The following is a 22913-nucleotide window of genomic DNA, read 5'->3' on the forward strand; positions in this document are numbered from 1 at the left end:
GGAGGAGTCACTGGCCAGTCAGGACAGCCCCTAAGGTGTCCTGAGCTGAGGTGACTCTAACTTTTAGAAATCCTCCATCTTGCAGATGGAGGATTCCCCCAATAGGGTTAGGATTGTGACCCCCTCCCCTTGGGAGGAGGCACAAAGAGGGTGTACCCACCCTCAGGGCTAGTAGCCATTGGCTACTAACCCCCCAGACCTAAACACGCCCTTAAATTTAGTATTTAAGGGCTACCCTGAACCCTAGAAAATTAGATTCCTGCAACTACAAGAAGAAGGACTGCCTAGCTGAAAACCCCTGCAGAGGAAGACCAGAAGACGACAACTGCCTTGGCTCCAGAAACTCACCGGCCTGTCTCCTGCCTTCCAAAGATCCTGCTCCAGCGACGCCTTCCAAAGGGACCAGCGACCTCGACATCCTCTGAGGACTGCCCCTGCTTCGAAAAGACAAGAAACTCCCGAGGACAGCGGACCTGCTCCAAGAAAAGCTGCAACTTTGTTTCCAGCAGCTTTAAAGAACCCTGCAAGCTCCCCGCAAGAAGCGTGAGACTTGCAACACTGCACCCGGCGACCCCGACTCGGCTGGTGGAGATCCAACACCTCAGGAGGGACCCCAGGACTACTCTGATACTGTGAGTACCAAAACCTGTCCCCCCTGAGCCCCCACAGCGCCGCCTGCAGAGGGAATCCCGAGGCTTCCCCTGACCGCGACTCTTTGAATCCAAAGTCCCGACACCTGGGAGAGACCCTGCACCCGCAGCCCCCAGGACCTGAAGGACCGGACTTTCACTGGAGAAGTGACCCCCAGGAGTCCCTCTCCCTTGCCCAAGTGGAGGTTTCCCCGAGGAACCCCCCCCTTGCCTGCCTGCAGCGCTGAAGAGATCCCGAGATCTCTCATAGACTAACATTGCGAACCCGACGCCTGTTTCTACACTGCACCCGGCCGCCCCCGCGCCGCTGAGGGTGAAATTTCTGTGTGGGCTTGTGTCCCCCCCGGTGCCCTACAAAACCCCCCTGGTCTGCCCTCCGAAGACGCGGGTACTTACCTGCAAGCAGACCGGAACCGGGGCACCCCCTTCTCTCCATTCTAGCCTATGTGTTTTGGGCACCACTTTGAACTCTGCACCTGACCGGCCCTGAGCTGCTGGTGTGGTGACTTTGGGGTTGCTCTGAACCCCCAACGGTGGGCTACCTTGGACCAAGAACTAAGCCCTGTAAGTGTCTTACTTACCTGGTTAACCTAACAAATACTTACCTCCCCTAGGAACTGTGAAAATTGCACTAAGTGTCCACTTTTAAAACAGCTATTTGTGAATAACTTGAAAAGTATACATGCAATTTTGATGATTTGAAGTTCCTAAAGTACTTACCTGCAATACCTTTCGAATGAGATATTACATGTAAAATTTGAACCTGTGGTTCTTAAAATAAACTAAGAAAAGATATTTTTCTATACAAAAACCTATTGGCTGGATTTGTCTCTGAGTGTGTGTACCTCATTTATTGTCTATGTGTATGTACAACAAATGCTTAACACTACTCCTTGGATAAGCCTATTGCTCGACCACACTACCACAAAATAGAGCATTAGTATTATCTCTTTTTGCCACTATCTTACCTCTAAGGGGAACCCTTGGACTCTGTGCATGCTATTCCTTACTTTGAAATAGCACATACAGAGCCAACTTCCGACATTGGTGGATCAGCGGTGGGGTACAAGACTTTGCATTTGCTGGACTACTCAGCCAATACCTGATCACACGACAAATTCCAAAATTGTCATTAGAAATTCATTTTTGCAATTTGAAAGTTTTCTAAATTCTTAAAAGTCCTGCTAGGGCCTTGTGTGTTAAGTCCCTGTTTAGCATTGTCTTTTTAGAGTTTAAAAGTTTGTTAAAAGTTTGAATTAGATTCTAGAAACAGTTTTAGATTCTTAAAAAAGTATTCCAACTCTTAGCAGAATAATGTCTGATACAGAGATGCAGGTGGTGGAACTCGACACCACACCTTACCTCCATCTTAAGATGAGGGAGCTAAGGTCTCTCTGTAATATCAAAAAAATAACCATTGGCTCCAGACCTACCAAAATTCAGCTCCAGGAGCTGTTGGCAGAGTTTGAAAAAGCCAACCCCTCTGATGATGACCTCACAGAGGAAGAAATTAGTGACTTGGAGGCCAATGTCCCTCCTCCAGTCCTAAATAGGGAGAACAGGACCCCTCAAGTCCTGTCTCCAACTGTGTTAGTCAGAAATAGTGAGTCCCTCACAGGAGGGTCCCACATTTCTGAAATCACTGAGGATGCTCTCAGTGAAGATGACCTCCTGTTAGCCAGGATGGCCAAAAGATTGGCTTTAGAGAGACAGCTCCTAGCCATAGAAAGGGAAAGACAAGAGATGGGCCTAGGACCCATCAATGGTGGCAGCAATATAAATAGGGTCAGAGATTCTCCTGACATGTTAAAAATCCCCAAAGGGATTGTGACAAAATATGAAGATGGTGATGACATCACCAAGTGGTTCACAGCTTTTGAGAGGGCTTGTGTAACCAGAAAAGTGAACAGATCTCACTGGGGTGCTCTCCTTTGGGAAATGTTCACTGGAAAGTGTAGGGATAGACTCCTCACACTCTCTGGAAAAGATGCAGAATCTTATGACCTCATGAAGGGTACCCTGATTGAGGGCTTTGGATTCTCCACTGAGGAGTACAGGATTAGGTTCAGGGGGGCTCAAAAATCCTCGAGCCAGACCTGGGTTGACTTTGTTGACTACTCAGTGAAAACACTAGATGGTTGGATTCAAGGCAGTGGTGTAAGTAATTATGATGGGCTGTACAATTTATTTGTGAAAGAACACCTATTGAGTAATTGTTTCAATGATAAACTGCATCAGCATCTGGTAGACCTAGGACCAATTTCTCCCCAAGAATTGGGAAAGAAGGCGGACCATTGGGTCAAGACAAGGGTGTCCAAGACTTCAACAGGGGGTGACCAAAAGAAAGGGGTCACAAAGACTCCCCAGGGGAAGGGTGATGAGACAACCAAAACTAAAAATAGTAAAGAGTCTTCTACAGGCCCCCAAAAACCTGCACAGGAGGGTGGGCCCAGAGCCTCTTCACAAAACAATGGGTACAAGGGTAAAAACTTTGATCCCAAAAAGGCCTGGTGTCATAGCTGTAAACAGCATGGACACCAAACTGGAGACAAGGCCTGTCCCAAGAAAGGTTCCACTCCAAACTCCCATCCAGGTAACACTGGTATGGCTAGTCTCCAAGTGGGATCAACAGTGTGCCCAGAGCAAATCAGGGTCCACACTGAAGCTATTCTAGTTTCTGAGGGTGGGGTGGATTTAGCCACACTAGCTGTCTGGCCGCCTAACATGCAAAAATACAGACAGCAACTCTTAATTAATGGGACTAGAATAGAGGGCCTGAGGGATACAGGTGCCAGTGTCACCATGGTGACAGAGAAACTGGTTTCCCCTGGCCAATACCTGACTGGAAAAACCTACACAGTCACCAACGCTGACAATCAGAGAAAAGTACATCCCATGGCAATGGTTACTTTAGAATGGGGAGGGGTCAATGGCCTGAAACAGGTGGTGGTCTCCTCAAATATCCCAGTGGACTGTCTGCTTGGAAATGACCTGGAGTCCTCAGCATGGGCTGAGGTAGAACTAAAAACCCATGCAGCAATGCTGGGTATCCCTGAACTGGTGTGTGTGAAAACAAGAGCACAATGCAAGGCACAGGGTGAACAAGTAGAGCTGGAGTCTGGAAGAATGGCCCAGCCTACCAAGAGAACAGGAAAGTCAGTTGGGAAACCAACTACAACACAGCAAAAGAAAGGGAACCTCTCTTCTCAGGAAGAAGTTCTGCCCTCTGAGGGAACTGAGCCTTTGGAGCTTGAACCTTATCAGGTTGAGCTCTTAGGCCCAGGGGGACCCTCAAGGGAGGAGCTGTGTAAGGGACAAGAAACCTGTCCCTCTCTTGAAGGCCTTAGGCAGCAAGCTGCTGAAGAGTCCAAAGGCAAGAAAAATGGAACGCATAGGGTCTATTGGGAAGATGGACTCCTGTACACTGAGGCCAGAGACCCCAAACCTGGTGCCACTAGGAGAGTGGTAGTGCCTCAGCTGTTCAGGAAGTTCATCCTAACATTGGCCCATGACATTCCCCTTGCTGGACATTTGGGACAAACCAAGACGTGGGAGAGGTTAGTCAACCACTTCTACTGGCCCAATATGTCCAACATGGTTAAGGAGTTTTGCCTCTCCTGCCCCACCTGTCAAGCCAGTGGTAAGACAGGTGGGCATCCAAAGGCCCCCCTCATTCCACTTCCAGTGGTGGGGGTTCCCTTTGAAAGAGTGGGTGTGGACATAGTTGGTCCACTAGAACCTCCCACAGCCTCAGGAAATATGTATATCCTGGTAGTAGTGGATCATGCTACCAGGTATCCTGAAGCTATTCCCCTTAGGTCGACTACTGCCCCTGCAGTAGCCAAGGCCCTCATTGGTATCTTTACCAGAGTGGGTTTCCCTAAGGAGGTGGTGTCTGACAGAGGTACCAACTTCATGTCAGCATACCTAAAGCACATGTGGAATGAGTGTGGAGTGACTTATAAATTCACTACACCATACCATCCCCAAACTAATGGCTTGGTTTAGAGATTCAACAAGACATTAAAAGGCATGATCATGGGGCTCCCAGAAAAACTCAAAAGGAGATGGGATGTCCTCTTGCCATGTCTGCTTTTCGCTTACAGAGAGGTGCCACAGAAGGGAGTAGGATTCTCACCCTTTGAACTTCTGTTTGGTCATCCTGTAAGGGGACCACTTGCCCTTGTTAAAGAAGGCTGGGAGAGACCTCTCCATGAGCCTAAACAGGACATAGTGGACTATGTACTTGGCCTTCGCTCTAGAATGGCAGAGTACATGGAAAAGGCAACCAAAAACCTTGAGGCCAGCCAACAGCTCCAGAAGTTTTGGTATGACCAAAAGGCTGCACTGGTTGAGTTCCAACCAGGGCAGAAAGTCTGGGTTCTGGAGCCTGTGGCTCCCAGGGCACTCCAGGACAAATGGAGTGGCCCTTACCCAGTACTAGAAAGGAAGAGTCAGGTCACCTACCTGGTGGACCTGGGCACAGGCAGGAGCCCCAAGAGGGTGATCCATGTGAACCGCCTTAAGCTCTTCCATGACAGGGCTGATGTGAATCTGTTGATGGTAACAGATGAGGATCAGGAGGCAGAGAGTGAACCTCTCCCTGATCTTCTGTCATCAGACCCAAAAGATGGCACAGTAGATGGAGTGATCTACTCAGACACCCTCTCTGGTCAACAGCAAGCTGATTGTAGGAGAGTCCTACAACAGTTTCCTGAACTCTTCTCCTTAACCCCTGGTCAGACACACCTGTGTACCCATGATGTGGACACAGGAGACAGCATGCCTGTCAAGAACAAAATCTTTAGACAGTCTGACCATGTTAAGGAAAGCATCAAGGTGGAAGTCCACAAGATGCTGGAATTGGGAGTGATTGAGCGCTCTGACAGCCCCTGGGCTAGCCCAGTGGTCTTAGTCCCCAAACCTCACACCAAAGATGGAAAGAAAGAGATGAGGTTTTGAGTGGACTCCAGAGGGCTCAATTCTGTCACCAAGACAGATGCCCATCCAATTCCAAGAGCTGATGAGCTCATAGACAAATTAGGTGCTGCCAAATTCCTAAGTACCTTTGACTTGACAGCAGGGTACTGGCAAATAAAAATGGCACCTGGAGCAAAAGAGAAAACAGCATTCTCCACACCTGATGGGCATTATCAGTTTACTGTTATGCCCTTTGGTTTAAAGAATGCCCCTGCCACCTTCCAAAGGTTGGTGAATCAAGTCCTTGCTGGCTTGGAGTCCTTTAGCACAGCTTATCTTGATGATATTGCTGTCTTTAGCTCCACCTGGCAGGATCACCTGGTCCACCTGAAGAAGGTTTTGAAGGCTCTGCAATCTGCAGGCCTCTCTATCAAGGCATCCAAATGCCAGATAGGGCAGGGAACTGTGGTTTACTTGGGACACCTTGTAGGTGGAGGCCAGGTTCAGCCACTCCAACCCAAGATCCAGACTATTCTGGACTGGGTAGCTCCAAAAACCCAGACTCAAGTCAGGGCATTCCTTGGCTTGACTGGGTATTACAGGAGGTTTGTGAAGGGATATGGATCCATTGTGACAGCCCTCACTGAACTCACCTCCAAGAAAATGCCCAAGAAAGTGAACTGGACTGTGGAATGCCAACAGGCCTTTGACACCCTGAAACAAGCAATGTGCTCAGCACCAGTTCTAAAAGCTCCAGATTATTCTAAGCAGTTCATTGTGCAGACTGATGCCTCTGAACATGGGATAGGGGCAGTTTTGTCCCAAACAAATGATGATGGCCTTGACCAGCCTGTTGCTTTCATTAGCAGGAGGTTACTCCCCAGGGAGCAGCGTTGGAGTGCCATTGAGAGGGAGGCCTTTGCTGTGGTTTGGTCCCTGAAGAAGCTGAGACCATACCTCTTTGGGACTCACTTCCTAGTTCAAACTGACCACAGACCTCTCAAATGGCTGATGCAAATGAAAGGTGAAAATCCTAAACTGTTGAGGTGGTCCATCTCCCTACAGGGAATGGACTTTATAGTGGAACACAGACCTGGGACTGCCCATGCCAATGCAGATGGCCTTTCCAGGTTCTTCCACTTAGAAAATGAAGACTCTCTTGGGAAAGGTTAGTCTCATCCTCTTTCGTTTGGGGGGGGGTTGTGTAAGGAAATGCCTCCTTGGCATGGTTGCCCCCTGACTTTTTGCCTTTGCTGATGCTATGTTTACAATTGAAAGTGTGCTGAGGCCTGCTAACCAGGCCCCAGCACCAGTGTTCTTTCCCTAACCTGTACTTTTGTATCCACAATTGGCAGACCCTGGCATCCAGATAAGTCCCTTGTAACTGGTACTTCTAGTACCAAGGGCCCTGATGCCAAGGAAGGTCTCTAAGGGCTGCAGCATGTCTTATGCCACCCTGGAGACCTCTCACTCAGCACAGACACACTGCTTGCCAGCTTGTGTGTGCTAGTGAGGACAAAACGAGTAAGTCGACATGGCACTCCCCTCAGGGTGCCATGCCAGCCTCTCACTGCCTATGCAGTATAGGTAAGACACCCCTCTAGCAGGCCTTACAGCCCTAAGGCAGGGTGCACTATACCATAGGTGAGGGTACCAGTGCATGAGCATGGTACCCCTACAGTGTCCAAACAAAACCTTAGACATTGTAAGTGCAGGGTAGCCATAAGAGTATATGGTCTGGGAGTCTGTCAAACACGAACTCCACAGCACCATAATGGCTACACTGAAAACTGGGAAGTTTGGTATCAAACTTCTCAGCACAATAAATGCACACTGATGCCAGTGTACATTTTATTGTAAAATACACCCCAGAGGGCACCTTAGAGGTGCCCCCTGAAACTTAACCGACTATCTGTGTAGGCTGACTAGTTTTAGCAGCCTGCCACAAACCGAGACATGTTGCTGGCCCCATGGGGAGAGTGCCTTTGTCACTCTGAGGCCAGTAACAAAGCCTGCACTGGGTGGAGATGCTAACACCTCCCCCGGGCAGGAATTGTCACACCTGGCGGTGAGCCTCAAAGGCTCACCTCCTTTGTGCCAACCCAGCAGGACACTCCAGCTAGTGGAGTTGCCCGCCCCCTCCGGCCAGGCCCCACTTTTGGCGGCAAGGCCGGAGAAAATAATGAGAAAAACAAGGAGGAGTCACTGGCCAGTCAGGACAGCCCCTAAGGTGTCCTGAGCTGAGGTGACTCTAACTTTTAGAAATCCTCCATCTTGCAGATGGAGGATTCCCCCAATAGGGTTAGGATTGTGACCCCCTCCCCTTGGGAGGAGGCACAAAGAGGGTGTACCCACCCTCAGGGCTAGTAGCCATTGGCTACTAACCCCCCAGACCTAAACACGCCCTTAAATTTAGTATTTAAGGGCTACCCTGAACCCTAGAAAATTAGATTCCTGCAACTACAAGAAGAAGGACTGCCTAGCTGAAAACCCCTGCAGAGGAAGACCAGAAGACGACAACTGCCTTGGCTCCAGAAACTCACCGGCCTGTCTCCTGCCTTCCAAAGATCCTGCTCCAGCGACGCCTTCCAAAGGGACCAGCGACCTCGACATCCTCTGAGGACTGCCCCTGCTTCGAAAAGACAAGAAACTCCCGAGGACAGCGGACCTGCTCCAAGAAAAGCTGCAACTTTGTTTCCAGCAGCTTTAAAGAACCCTGCAAGCTCCCCGCAAGAAGCGTGAGACTTGCAACACTGCACCCGGCGACCCCGACTCGGCTGGTGGAGATCCAACACCTCAGGAGGGACCCCAGGACTACTCTGATACTGTGAGTACCAAAACCTGTCCCCCCTGAGCCCCCACAGCGCCGCCTGCAGAGGGAATCCCGAGGCTTCCCCTGACCGCGACTCTTTGAATCCAAAGTCCCGACACCTGGGAGAGACCCTGCACCCGCAGCCCCCAGGACCTGAAGGACCGGACTTTCACTGGAGAAGTGACCCCCAGGAGTCCCTCTCCCTTGCCCAAGTGGAGGTTTCCCCGAGGAACCCCCCCCTTGCCTGCCTGCAGCGCTGAAGAGATCCCGAGATCTCTCATAGACTAACATTGCGAACCCGACGCCTGTTTCTACACTGCACCCGGCCGCCCCCGCGCCGCTGAGGGTGAAATTTCTGTGTGGGCTTGTGTCCCCCCCGGTGCCCTACAAAACCCCCCTGGTCTGCCCTCCGAAGACGCGGGTACTTACCTGCAAGCAGACCGGAACCGGGGCACCCCCTTCTCTCCATTCTAGCCTATGTGTTTTGGGCACCACTTTGAACTCTGCACCTGACCGGCCCTGAGCTGCTGGTGTGGTGACTTTGGGGTTGCTCTGAACCCCCAACGGTGGGCTACCTTGGACCAAGAACTAAGCCCTGTAAGTGTCTTACTTACCTGGTTAACCTAACAAATACTTACCTCCCCTAGGAACTGTGAAAATTGCACTAAGTGTCCACTTTTAAAACAGCTATTTGTGAATAACTTGAAAAGTATACATGCAATTTTGATGATTTGAAGTTCCTAAAGTACTTACCTGCAATACCTTTCGAATGAGATATTACATGTAAAATTTGAACCTGTGGTTCTTAAAATAAACTAAGAAAAGATATTTTTCTATACAAAAACCTATTGGCTGGATTTGTCTCTGAGTGTGTGTACCTCATTTATTGTCTATGTGTATGTACAACAAATGCTTAACACTACTCCTTGGATAAGCCTATTGCTCGACCACACTACCACAAAATAGAGCATTAGTATTATCTCTTTTTGCCACTATCTTACCTCTAAGGGGAACCCTTGGACTCTGTGCATGCTATTCCTTACTTTGAAATAGCACATACAGAGCCAACTTCCTACACCGTTTGAGAAATGGCTGCTGCTAAAGAAGAACGATAAAAGAGTTATCTCAGAACTTTATCGGCTTCTGCAGGGGGAGAAGCGCCCACCTAAGTCAAAGGGACAGTCAAGATGGGAGAGAGAGATGGAGAAGGAATTCTCAGATGAGGAATGGGACAGCATATTCTATAGGATTTACCACACAGCCTATAATGCAGCAGGGACTGAGACATCATACAAAGTGGCCTCCTATTGGTATTACACTCCAGCGCGGGTACATGCATGGGATCAGGCTAAGTCCGATCTTTGTTGGGGCCACAGGTACACTTGTACATCTACTTTGGCACTGCCCCAAGCTCCATCGATTTTGGGCAGGCATTATAGATGATATAGATGCAGCGTTCCATACCAAGGTCCCTCGATTCCCATCGTACATCCTGTTGGGGTTGCCCAATCCCCTTACCTTTCCCTTGAGATCGTTAAAATGGAGGCAGATGGCTCTGGCACTTAATGCAGCGTTACAGTTGATCCTGGCGTTGTGGGGTACGGATAGGCTTCCGACACATGTCTCCTGGCTTCAGAAGCTGTGGTTTATCCTCGCTATGGAGAAACTCACCCTAGCTTCCCAGCAGCGGGTGGGAGAAATTAGTGAATTATGGAAGCCATTCCTTCGGATCCTATCCGCAGAATTTACTGAGCTGACATGTCCGGCCTATTTGAGAGTCTTGAGGCTAACTTGAACTCTAGTTAGACATTAGGGGGGAAGGATGTCTGAGATGGTAACCATTAGGTGAGTGAGAGGGAGGACCAGAGGAGTGGAGATAAGCTAAGATGTCACAGGGGCTGGAGGGGAAGCATTGTTGGTATGTGTTTATTTTTGTGTTTACACGGGGCCCATGAGGGGATCTTGCAGTCTGAAGAATATTGGACGTTGCCTGGATGCTCGCTGGACTGTAAGGGAGGGGCGGGCGGTGATGTCCTTTCGGGCATGATGCGGGACTAATTGGAGGGACGTTATCTGTAGCCTTGAGTTCTTACTGCATGAGATTTTTCTCTTTTCGCAGCCCTGTGATATGATGTTTTTTTGGTATGTTTGTACGTTCAAAATAATAAACAGATTTGATCCATAAAAGGTCAGACAGAATTTTACACTCTTTTTCAGGTATCTTCATTTAAAAACCCGGATTAACATTTTACAGAAGTTTTCGATATTTTGTCAATTGACTGTGGAATGGATACAAAACGTTACTTACCTAACTAAGGGCCTGATTTAGATATAGGCGGACGGGTTACCCGTCATAAGGGTGACAGATATTCCGTCCGCCAAAATCTAAATCCCATTATTTCCTCTGGGATTAAATTTCAACAGACAGGATTTCCGTTGACTGAGTAACCCATCCGCCAATATCTAAATCAGGCCCTCAGTAACTATCAGCAACAGGTAAAAGCATGCCAATCTACAACACACAAGCTGCAAAAAATGTTTGCAGTAACTAACAGCACCCTTTGTTTAGACTGTGATTCATAGATAGTTAACATACATTTCTGATTGTTATTTTGTTTTATGGAATTTGAGGCTTTTACTTATTATAGATGTGCTTGAATTTCAAGGTAATTCAATCTTTCTATTACAAACATGGATAATTTTATATCCCATAAATGTATTTACATTACATTTCCTAACCAGGAATTAAGGTGGGGGGTGTGGAGGTGACTGTTGTGCATGGGGTTGCACAACCGAGTCATCTGCCTTGGTCACCATGTTGTCTAAAACTGCTTTGGTCTGTACCTGGGACTCAAACCGCCTCTCCTCCAGGCAACTGAAAGACTGAGAACACAACCACTGTCTGACAGGTAACACTAAAACACATAATTACCTTACTCCAGTAGCAACTGGTACCATTTTTATGGGCTTCAAACCACGCCCAGGTCACGTCAGTCTCTTTCATTGGTTGGTTTCATTTGTGAAAGGCATGCATCCGTCATGCCTTTCCCGGTCTTTAGCCCGCCTACACAGCACCGGTAAACTACTAGAAACATACGAGGATCGATGTTTTGAGCCTGGTTTCTGGACTACTTTATCTGTTCATTTTCCCCGCAGCGCGATTGCGCTGCATTTTACATAGTGCGGTCGCGCTGTGTTTTTTTTCTTTTCATTTGTGTGGCAGGAAAAGTTAGGTTAGGAGTTTACAACGCAAATAGCTCCAACTCGAGCAAATGTGAGCCCCGTTGCATTGAAAATGCTTGTTTGATTATGTGGACTGCCTTGATTCTCCTGCATTTAGTGAGCATATCAGTTCTTCTTCAGCACTAGAGTCTCAAAATACTGCCCAATACGTGCTGAACTCAGATTCCTTACCTTTTCAAGTTCCCGAAGGCTGGCAGCAAAACTGCTGGAATCCTGTCTGTACAGCGGGCACTGAAGTTGCTGTACAAGCTGACTCTGGATAGTCTCAGCTGGCCTGCTGGGGACAACTCTAGGAAAAGCATCTACAAAGAAGAAAGTCACAAAGCAACTATTAGCAGGAGACCTTTCCCACCCACTGTGCAGTCATTCACAAACACTCAGGAGTCATGGCCTACTATTAAAGCGCACAGTTAAATAATTCAAGAAATGCTTCCTGATGTGCAATGTCATACAATAGGATGCAGCTTATATGCTTCAAACGTCAGAGGAACCAGCACCATTGCTCACACTGAGCAGCTGGTGTGTTCTCAAAGGACACCAAATAATTCAGCTGTGGTCTGACAATGTATACCCACAGAAAACCTAGATGTAAACCTCGAGTCTGTGAACCTAAGCTGTTCTGACCTGGGGCATGGGGTGGAGGAGGTGGTGGTAAGGGGAAAGACTGAAGAGAAGAACCCATCGGACCCACTAGGACGGAAGTAGGCTGCGTCCCGCTGATATCATCTGAAAGAAAGAAGAGAGGAGTAAGAGTGGAAAGAGACAGTGCCTAGAATGAAAGGAGAAAGCAAGAAATTACAGAACTGTGCCAGTGCTGGCCATTACATAGGCAAAGCAAGAGAAACCGGGAGGGTACACCTCAACACTACTGTCTTTCTTTATACCTCATATAACCCAATGTGTTATACAACTTCTTAATATGATTAAATAAAAGAAAAGAAAAACAGGCTTACAGCGGGTGAGAACAAGGGGCAACATGTTACATGAATATGACTGGATAAAAGTTGTGATAATCCTCAACAGCAGTCAGGTTGAAAATAATCGGGAACTTTGTGGGCCCCCTGGCAGTGAAAAACACACACTTACCCCCCCCACTCACCCAGCCACACCCACACACACACACCTACCCACCCCTGCAATGTTGCAACAACAAACGTGTCTAAAATAGACTCTACACTGGAAATAGATTATTTCAAAAACTATATGTATTACACAACTGTATTTTGGTTCCACTTACAGGTACTTAAAATAACAAAAACCTGGGCATGACAATATATTTTTCTCATACAACCTCTTTGACAACAAGTTCAAAGCTATTTTAAAAACATAATGCAAATTAAAGAAGTACCAAGCAGGCTGAGACTTCTCCGGGGTGGCGGTGGAGGAGTGGGAGGGTGCAAGGAGCTCAGTCCTCGTTGAGAGATGTCTACATCCACTAGGGACACAGTTTCACCTGAAACATTCCACATCAAACAAAACCATAAAGCCACATAGTTTGACAATGTTTTTACAGTGAGATCTCAAATAATGCATAAAAAAAACACAGAATACAGATGTAACCTTCACTGGATCATAAGAAAAAAACAAGACAAAGTTTTTGAAACAAAAAAAAACAAAAAACGGTAAACTTACAGAAGTGAGTGGTGGGTCAATACACCTATCAGGAATGGCAGATTTTAAGCCTTTTATCAGAGTTTAAACAGTCCAAAAATATTGCATCAAATGTTAACACCAATCATTAAACAGGTTCCTAGTGTTCGGAGGTATTGAGCCTTCGCCCCAGAGCCATCCTCTAAATATAAGTGACACAAATTTGTCACAACTAACAGGACAATTGTGTAATGTCTTCAAAGCTATTTAATCCAAATCCACCACCTCTCCCACCACCCTCCGATACAATACCTACACCATCCTTCGATAGAAGTTGTGAGTTGACTCAACTCAACCCAATCCTTCCGATTCCCATCTCACAGAAGTCAAATAGCTGGAGTATCCTCACTCGCCACCAATCTTTGTACCAAATTATGAAACAAATGTTGCCTAACCTCATCAAATTGCTTGCTTTTGCTGATGCAGAACGAAGGTGATCTTGTGAAGGGCTAGGAGCTGTCAAAGATTTTGTACCTGCTGCCTTACTGATGTTGTGTCAGGACTTTACAGGTAGGCTGCAATGAGTTGTCTAACTACAACTAACATTTGACGCAACACAACTCAGATTTACTTCTGCTTACTATTGCCTAGCTCTGTAATTTAGTAGGATTGCTTCAGTGGCCAGTATATTAATGCTTCCACCTGTGCCTGCTACAGGACTCATAATTCATTTCCAAAACATATGTAAAAAGACGTTGTCCCATCAGATATGTAAGGATGTTTCGACTCCTGGTACTATGACTCCAAGCACCTTTTATCCACTGCACTACACATATCCATATGAGTAGAAATGGAGTTAGATACCAGTCGAAGATAAGCTTATATGTTTTTTCCTGTATGAAATATGTTTGTAAGTATCTGGGTATATCCCTCCAGACAGCGTTCTTATTGTTATCAAAAATGTGTCTACCCCCTGGAGTTCTCGCTTCAAAATTTGTTCAAGAGAGGTGTGCAGGAAGATCTCCATTTGTTAAATGGGCCTATTTGCAGATTCTGTAGCCTTATACTGCTCCTCTACATGAAAGTCTGTTTTGCATGCTTCAAATATCTTGACCTGCTTTTTCTCAGATATATCCTTCTACACACGTCAGTCTCACTTTAGTCATATCACACATCTGCCCCCTCTCCCCCTTGCCTGGGTAGAAGGGGAATTAAAACTAATAAGTGTGTAGAGTAATAGGAATGTAGTAAGGCTTCTACTGATTGCTAATTAATTCAAAATGCCCAATACCGTCCAAGTAATTTGATGGGTATGGACTTTGATGAAGGAAATCCCTCCTCAGCCAAAGTACCTCCCAAATGGGTCTTATTGCTAGAGTCTGCTCTATTAGAAGCCACCTTATTCTGTCTCTCTGGCTGACACTTCAACGATGAAGCACAGATCTGCAGCTTCCTAGTATCGGATAGTATTAGGGAATGTGAACTCCTCCACAATCCCCATTTACCCGCAGGGGGGTTGAATCTTTTTAGCCCTTGCCCTTTTTAGCATCCTTGCCCCTTTCCACTGCATACCAATATAAACCTTAATATGTCTTCTTGCAGGGCCTTCAATTCAGTAACAGGAGTGGGTTTGGGGAGTTACTCAAATAAATAGAGCAATCACAAAAGTACATTCCTCTTGATAACATTAATGAGATCCTGCCAGATAAAAGGCAGCTGTAATCTTGCTAAATTTACCATGGTTTTGGATTCCGCAGAGCACCAACTTGATGCGTGCCATCCCTCCATCTGGTCTTTAAGCTTGACATCCAGGTGTTTAATTGAGGTCCAATATAGAGAGATCAACAAGATCAATGCAGGATCTATCTCTTGGGATGCAGAAATATTCAGGATCTCCAATTTGCCCTCTTTCTGAAACCCAAGTCCTCCTTGAATTCTGTTAAAACCTGCATGGCTGCTTAAATCAATGAGTTGGCTTCAGCCACAGACAGAAGGACGTCTTATAGAAAAGATAAATTTTGTGCTCAACACTACTGAATTTTGCTTCTGTTACATCAAGGGAGGGCCAGATTTTAATGTCCATGGGTTTGATTAAGAGCGAGAATAAAAGGCGACACAGGGTAGGCCTTGCTGGTTCCCCTCTTAAGCATGCAAATCTGCTGTAGGAGGCCCCTGACTCCGATCCTAGCTGTTGGCCTTAGTATTTGGCTATTACCCAAAACTGACTCGAGGCCCCAGTCTGATGTTATCTAATACAGCCTGTCAAATACTTTCTCTGCATCTAAAGACATTAAAAGAACTGGGATTGTTCCCCTTCGTATTTTGTGAACCCAATGACAAATCTTTCTTACATTTTCTTGCACTTGTTGGACTTTCACAAAGCTGACATGATCAGGCTCGATGAGGTAAGGGAGTATTTTATCTAGGTCTTTGAAAGAACTCAAGTGAAAAGTTTTGTATCCACATTTAAAAGTGCAATGTGTTTACATGCTCTTCAGTCTGTATTATATTTACTCAGTTTGGGGATCAAAAACGTCTGCCTCTTGAATTATAGGCGTGACAGCTCCAGTTTGCAAGAATTAACTGAACAGGTTCGCCTGTGGGGCCATCAAGTGACCTGCAAAGATTTTATAAATCTGGCCTGTGAACTCATCTGGGCATGACGATTTATTAAGAGGCAGCTATTATGAAGCCTGCAGCACTTCTGTCGGCTCAACAGGTTTGTCTAAATCACTCTGCCTTTCAGAGGTTAGAGTTCGGTTTGCGAGATTCTTCAGGAATCATGTCACTGCTTTCATATTTTTTATTTAGATAAAGCGCCCGGATAATGATGGGAAAAGGTTTCGTTTCGTTTTCTCATTTGTCACCCAACTTTTAGTCAGTAGGTGTGTGCAGAGTCATGTGAAAATTCTGTCTTATTACCTTTGTCAAAAAAGGTCTGATTTAGTTTTATGAGTGACAACTCAGCTCTGTTCACTAAAATGTTATTCAAAAATCCTTTTAGCTCCACTATGGTTCTTGTGTCTTGCTGTTGTGAGTTTCCTTGTGTCTTTTTTCAGCTTTACAAATTCTGAAGCAAGTTTGGACTAGATATGTTTCTGCTCTCCATTACCCCCTCACCTCAATGCTATTGCAGTCCTCTTTCAGGCACTGTAAAGGCATGCCATTGCACATTGAGGGTTGTACCCTGACGCCTTCTCTTTAAAATATGAATGTACTACCAACTGCATTTGAGCTCTTCAGCTTGGTTCCCTTAGCAAATAGCCTTCTACTTTCCACACTCTAAGGTAGTGGTTCCTAACCTGTGGTATGAGGGCCCATGGGGATCCCGCGAACCCTAGTCATGGGGTCCGCAACAGTTTTACATATTCAAATAATATTAAAATTAATAAAGTAAAAATTAATAAAGCATATAGGATTGAAGAAGCAAAACTGAAAATGTGAAGACGTTTCTACATCCGATAGTGAATTAAACAAATATTTTAATATTTGAGCATTTTTTGTATTGTTTTGAAGTTCAAATGATAGAAATGACCAAGGCTGGAAGTCCCCAACTTCCAATAATGACTCTGGGGAAATTGAGGAAATTGACATTGAGGAAAATCAACTACTAGACGAATAGTACTTAGTACTAGCGACAGAAGAAGAACAAGGCGCAGCAATAGGCGCCAAGATCTTAACAATTTTGTCCTCAAAAAAGGAAGAAAGTTCCTCACAAAGCTCCTGCGACAGGATTACTTTTTGACTTGCGCAGTCTGGATTGGAAATACTGAGCACTATATCAAAAACCTTTTTGGTTTTGTAGGGAGTCGCCAAAATATCATCATCATAGTAACTTGCTTTGGCTTTACCAATCTCTTTTTTGTATTCCTGTAGTGCTTTCTTTAAGATGATTTTCAACATATTATTATAGCTGCGCCACTTTTTCTCGTGTTTCTTACATGCAAGTTTAAGATGCTTCAAGGTGTCAGTATACCAAGGAGTGGAATGTCAGCATGGGATAGGCAATCTCTTTACTGGAATGAGTATCTAAGGCCGCTGTGATACTGTTCACATAGGCTGCATAGGAATCATCCAAGTCACCCAGCGTAGCACAGTCCTGATTCCCTACAACAGGCTAGCTAAAGTCTTTAGCATGTATTAACTTAGATAGTTTAGATCAGGCTCTGTCCTGCAGATAGGAAACCAGCCTGGGCTGACAGATGCAAGAGTCGGCTTTGTAAAGAAAAAAAGTGACTAGAAAATCTGTCCAGCATAAAGGAAGAGAACTACTCACCTAACTTTTGCACTTAGTGAGAAGTGTGTAGTGCCATTATACCCAGCATCCCACACTATGGTGAAGTCTCCAGCCAGCATTATTTTAGCCTCCACTTCTCCCACTACATATCTCATCAGCCTACTCAGGAACTCTATGCATTGTGTTGGGATAAACAGACTGGTACGTAATTTTGTTCCCCTGAATTTCCAGTGTACCCTCTATTAATCTCACTGCTGAGCCGCTATGTATTTTACCAGCTTTTGCAACCAAGACATGTTTACATATGATCACAACTCACTGTTTTTGTGTCAGCAGAAGCCAAACGTTGCTAGGGATGTGACCTGTGTTTCTTCCTAAATTGTTGAGTTATCATTATATGGGTCTCTTGTAGGAATATGACGTCTTGGTTTTTGATTTAGGATATCTCCATACCCTGGTTCTTTGCTGAAGTAAGTCAGAGCCCTCACATTAACCAAATATATTAACCTGAAATTAAGTCAGCTATGTGTTCTGTATCCTTCAAGGCTGCTGAATTCACTGACATCTAGGAATGTACCCAACCTAATAGTGTAAACTCCAAATGCAAAAACATGTGTTCTGAACTCAAAAATGGTCCCAGTGGAACCGCCATTCACCTCTCTGCATGGCCCTCTTTGCGACCTGTTGTGGACCCTAGAGGTTTGCACCTATTTGTCGAGTGAAATGAAAACCAGAATTCAATTAATGAACATATCTTCTCTTGAGCAGATCCACCAACCCTCCCCTTTTGGTGGTTCCAACTGCAAAAGAGACGGGCATCATAAGCCTACATATTATTTTAATTAGTGAGCTTCCTCTTTCAAAGGCTCTCCCAAAAATGTATCCCCAACATCCTCACTATGGGCACATCTTCCACATTAGAGGTTACACTAACTGATGTTATAGTCTGCTAGCTCCATGGAGAAAGTGGACACTTTGTCAGATACTGCAGGAGGAGACTGACCTTGGCAATATTTGTAAAGGCATATCAAATCTTTTACTTCTTCCTGGGGGCTCTCGTTGAACCTTGTCCTATACTGTCTCTTTCAAGGTTCTGTGACACATCTGATGACAGAGATAAGGAAGATTATCTTGGTTCTTATTATTCTGAGCAACGCCATACCTTATTCCAGATAGGAGATTTTTAATTAGTTGTCCTTCAAGCAGAATTGTATCCCCTCTGGTATGATCTATCTATTAAGAATCTGGTGTTTTGCTAGTGTCAAATAATAGGTATATGTGTGTATTATGTCAGGTACACAGCAACAGTGCTGTCACAGTATTGAATTGCCTTCAATGACCTGACGAATTTGGGTCCTTAGTTGAGGGGGGATAATTACCCACCTCAAGTAATAACCCCAATCCCTGTCAGGGTGAACCAATAAAGTCACTAAATAAACCTGAACTCAACCCACTGGTAGCTGTGGCACGGACAAAACCAGCCTAACTTGAAGGAAATGTGTAAAGTATTTAGGTACTATTATTAACAGTCAAAATATAAAACAAGAAAAATCCCCAAATGAATCAGAAAAAGAGAGTAAAATTTAATATACATGATCAACAAAATTCCAATAAGAGGAACTGGAGATGGATTTTTAAAGTTTTAAGCAGAAATAGAATCAAGAGTGCCAATCATCGCAGTAGAACAGGACCAAGGCGCAATTTGATGCTGAATGCAATGGAGTCAGAACCATGACAAGTTCATCCTGGTCAAAGATTTTACCTTCTGATTATAGTTCTTTAAGTACCAATTCACAACAGAAATACACTTCTAAAGCTCCCCCCCTCCCACCCCCATGTTCTCAGGGGAGGCACTTAGACTCACAGTGTGGTAGGCAGATGCCCATAGGCAGATCCAGTCCAGGTCCAGTTGCCACAGGCTAGGTAAAAGAGGGACCGTAGGCCCAGTCTTATACACTCGTCTCGGACAGCAGGTTCAGTCCTCTTCTGATCTCCCCTAGGTCCAGGAGTGTTCTGAAGTGGGTGCCTTGAGATGCCACGGTTATGCCTAGCAAAAGCTTGTTGGTGCAACTTACCCCTAGGAATGCCCCAACCATTGAGGGTAAAGGCTCACGGGCTAACTCTACCCACTTTGGGCATTCTCAAGATGGCGAAAGTCTTTGGCTACACTGGACTTGTTTCAGCGTTGTGCTCTAGCTGAAGATGAAGTGTGCCCCAAGTGTGATATGTACAACCCCAGCAGCCCCATCAAGTGGGTTTTAACAGTCCTGCAGGTTTTGATACTGATGTCAAAAAGAAACCCACTGTGACTGAGGCATGTCTGGCTAGGGGACAAAAAGGGTGCAGGTCTGAATGTTAGCTATATCTGCTTATGACAATGACAGGGATGACTTCTTTGAAGTTATCATGTTCCTGGGCCCAACTTACAAGCCATCCTGCCAAGGGCATAACACCACCTTCCAAGGCCATTTGTCTCTTTACTGGGAGCTAGTTCGCATATCATTCACACCTACTGAAATGATAATTAGTGGATGTTAGAAGCTGAAGAGAAAAATGGAGATTAGCTTCCAGGGACTTCAGGAACAGAAAATTTAACTTTCTAAACATACCTTTTCCTTATTAGTGATATAAAATTTGATCCTACCATTGAACCAGATTTTGAAAAACTACTAAAAACAGTCCAAGCCGAAATCAGGACTATTAGATGTAATAAAGTAACCCAGTGTTTTCCTTTGGAGCGGCCAACTTTGCTACAGTGAAAATAGCTTTTTACAATAAGGGCATGTGGAATAGTAAACTTTTACATACTCTACTTTTGAATAGCATTTACCCTGCATTGTGAGCAATAAGATCCACTAAGGGGTGACTTTTTAATATTAATAAGGAAGGTTTTGACTTGTCAAAAAAGGATTTATTTTGGCAGGTCACCCTGGCAGTTTAAAACATGCACAGCCAGGCTACAATGGTAGACTTGGAGACAGGTTTGCTGGGTCACTGAAGTGGGTGGCACATAGGTGGTGCAGCCTTGCAGGGCCTGGGTACACTCTGTTGCATACGCTAAGGACTTATTGCTAAGTTAGATATGCCAGTCCAATGCATGCCAATTTCAAAATGCTAAAATTAGTGGGGGATTAGCAAAAAGGCAAAAGAATTCAGGGTGACTGCAGAAAGGGCAAATATCCAATAGTAATGATAGAGCTTCACCACAATATCTCTAATGTGTCCAATCTTTGTTTTGCGTCTACAGGCCTACTCTATGCACTTTCTAGATGCCAAAATGGAATTCAGATTGCTCTTTTGAGATGTCTCAAAGACATCTGGTTACATATCATATCATAGCCTTCAGTACTCTCTTACAGAGTTACAACTAAATAAGGTCTCTTTGTCACCTACTTTCAAGTCAAGATCTTCAAATTGGCAATGATTTAGTCTGTCCCTCTAGTTGATTGATAGTGGTGGTGAACTGATCTGTCTCCCAAAGGTCTGAAGGGGAGTCTTGACTCACATTTATACTGCATATGTCTACACTGACTTCCCAGATGTCCTTGTCAATATCTTCACTGATCTTTCTGAGGACTTTGTGAGAGTGACGTCTGACTAAATCCATGAGGAGGCATTTAGATTCTCTTTTCTGAGACCATTCATTGCTTTTGCAGCCAATGCATGAGAGATGCCGGGAGAGCTTGATTCCCCTTGTCTACAGGGGTCGGATATTTTTCTGTATGGCTCTCAATACAGTCTGAGTGCCATGGTTCCGGGCTCGGAACCCGCTCTTTACCCTGTCCAAGCTCCCTCAAGTAGAGTAGACAGTATGTTGATGTGCGATTAGAGTTGGCTCAGATTATCTCTGCAAGGCCAGACCATAGGCATAATGTAAGGTTCGCAGTGTTCTGACAGAAACATAAGCGGGGATTATTTTCCTTATTTTGTAGGACTCTCGAGTGCAGCCAGGTGTAGTCCTAGACTAATGGGGCTTAGTGCCTTAAACACTTGTGGTCTGTGCTCTCTGCGGAAATTACTTGTAAGATTGATCTGTGTAGTATCCGAGATTGCAGACAAGTTAAAGAAGAAAGCTTCTACATGAATAATAGAAAAAGCATAAAATGAAACATAAAATGCAAGCACTTGGGTTGCAACTACTTGAAAAATCTTAACCACTTGCTCTTCTATTGAAACTTGGTAAGGTGTTTCCTAGCAGCTACCAAGACCTCTAGATTACAGAACACAGCCCAAGTGCAGCAGCAGCAGTAGTAGTAGTCACTGTGCAAAATGCAAACTTCGGGGAGAGGTGTGTCAACCAACTGGTGCGATTCAGAATGAGGAGTTGTGGGCAAATGTAGTGGCAAATGGTGCATCTACATATATTGAAAATGTTTTGTAAGGCAACGCTCACAGATGTTTATTGTTATTCAACTCATTGGCACTCACTTTATCAACTTTGGAAAGATAAAAGGTGAAGTGGGCGTCCGGTGTGCCTTGCAAGAGAGGGTTCTCCCAGGGAGATTTTGGATGGCTTACCAATGATATTTAAAGACTGCAAATTTTGTTTCATAATTAAACCCAGACGTTTCCCAGAAAGCACGATTTCCTATAAGCTGATGCAAGTGATACTGATCGTTCTACAATATTTAACATTAGATGTTTTCATATAAAATGTAAACCTGGAATACTGGAAAAGACTACGGCTTTAGATTGGTGCAATATTCAAGAACATTACATCATAAACTGATAATTAACCATTTCACAATACAGCAGAACTCTTAAATTTCCCCCAACTGGCAGGAGTGTTTTATCTTGTCCTGTTTTAGGGTCAAGCCTGTGAGTGCATGCGTCTCACTTGCGATACTAAGATGTGTACAGTAAAGGGCTTGGCGCCCACCTGTCGCTCACCATTTGTTGGCATGCATGGCAATCGTCTTTACAGCCTCGTAATTCAACCACTTCATGCCTGGTATAATTTCCGTTCCTCTCTGTCGCACAGGGGCAAAGCACTGAATGATTCAACTTAATTAGTGCCCGTCCACTGCTCCCAATGTGATCGAGGTACTACTTTGTTCTTTTTAACTTCTAGTGCCTTGCAAACAGAAAGCTTGAGACTGGCAATAACATGACCAGCAGGACAAACACAATTGCAAAGTTTTATTTTTAAGTGCTAACTTTCTTTTATTTTGCTAAATCGTCTTTTCTCCCTTTCCACTCATTTTGTTTTTGTTCGTGGGCGCTCGTCTCAAAAGATTGTCTTGCTTGAAATATAGCAATGCAATGTTGTTTCTTTATTATGTGTAATTTCTAAAATGATGCTTCAAAACATAATCATGCAGTACACCCCAATCCACCCCACTTCAATCTGCCCCCACTACAACCCAACCCAATTTACCCCACACCAATCCACCCCAAGCCACTCACCCCCAATCCAGCCCAACCCACCCCTCTCCAATCCTCCCAACCCACTCCAATCTAA

The 22913-nt window shown here is 45.1% G+C and overlaps 1 protein-coding gene across 2 annotated transcripts in view; it reads right to left on the reverse strand.

The window, feature by feature from the left end:
- Nucleotides 1-22913, reverse strand: part of SOCS7 (suppressor of cytokine signaling 7) — a 149564-nt gene that overhangs the window by 89214 nt on the left and 37437 nt on the right. The window contains exons 3-5 of one of the 2 annotated variants that reach the window (XM_069237495.1): nucleotides 12974-13078; nucleotides 12250-12351; nucleotides 11797-11927 (exon numbers count right to left, since the gene is read on the reverse strand). In XM_069237495.1, coding sequence (XP_069093596.1) covers nucleotides 11797-11927; nucleotides 12250-12351; nucleotides 12974-13078 — 338 coding nt within the window. The remainder of the gene's footprint in view (nucleotides 1-11796; nucleotides 11928-12249; nucleotides 12352-12973; nucleotides 13079-22913) is intronic. The other variant, XM_069237496.1, reaches the window with a different exon arrangement.

The sequence above is a fragment of the Pleurodeles waltl genome, chromosome 6 (genome assembly GCF_031143425.1).
Source record: "Pleurodeles waltl isolate 20211129_DDA chromosome 6, aPleWal1.hap1.20221129, whole genome shotgun sequence".
In the NCBI taxonomy this organism is placed as follows: Eukaryota; Metazoa; Chordata; class Amphibia; order Caudata; family Salamandridae; genus Pleurodeles; species Pleurodeles waltl.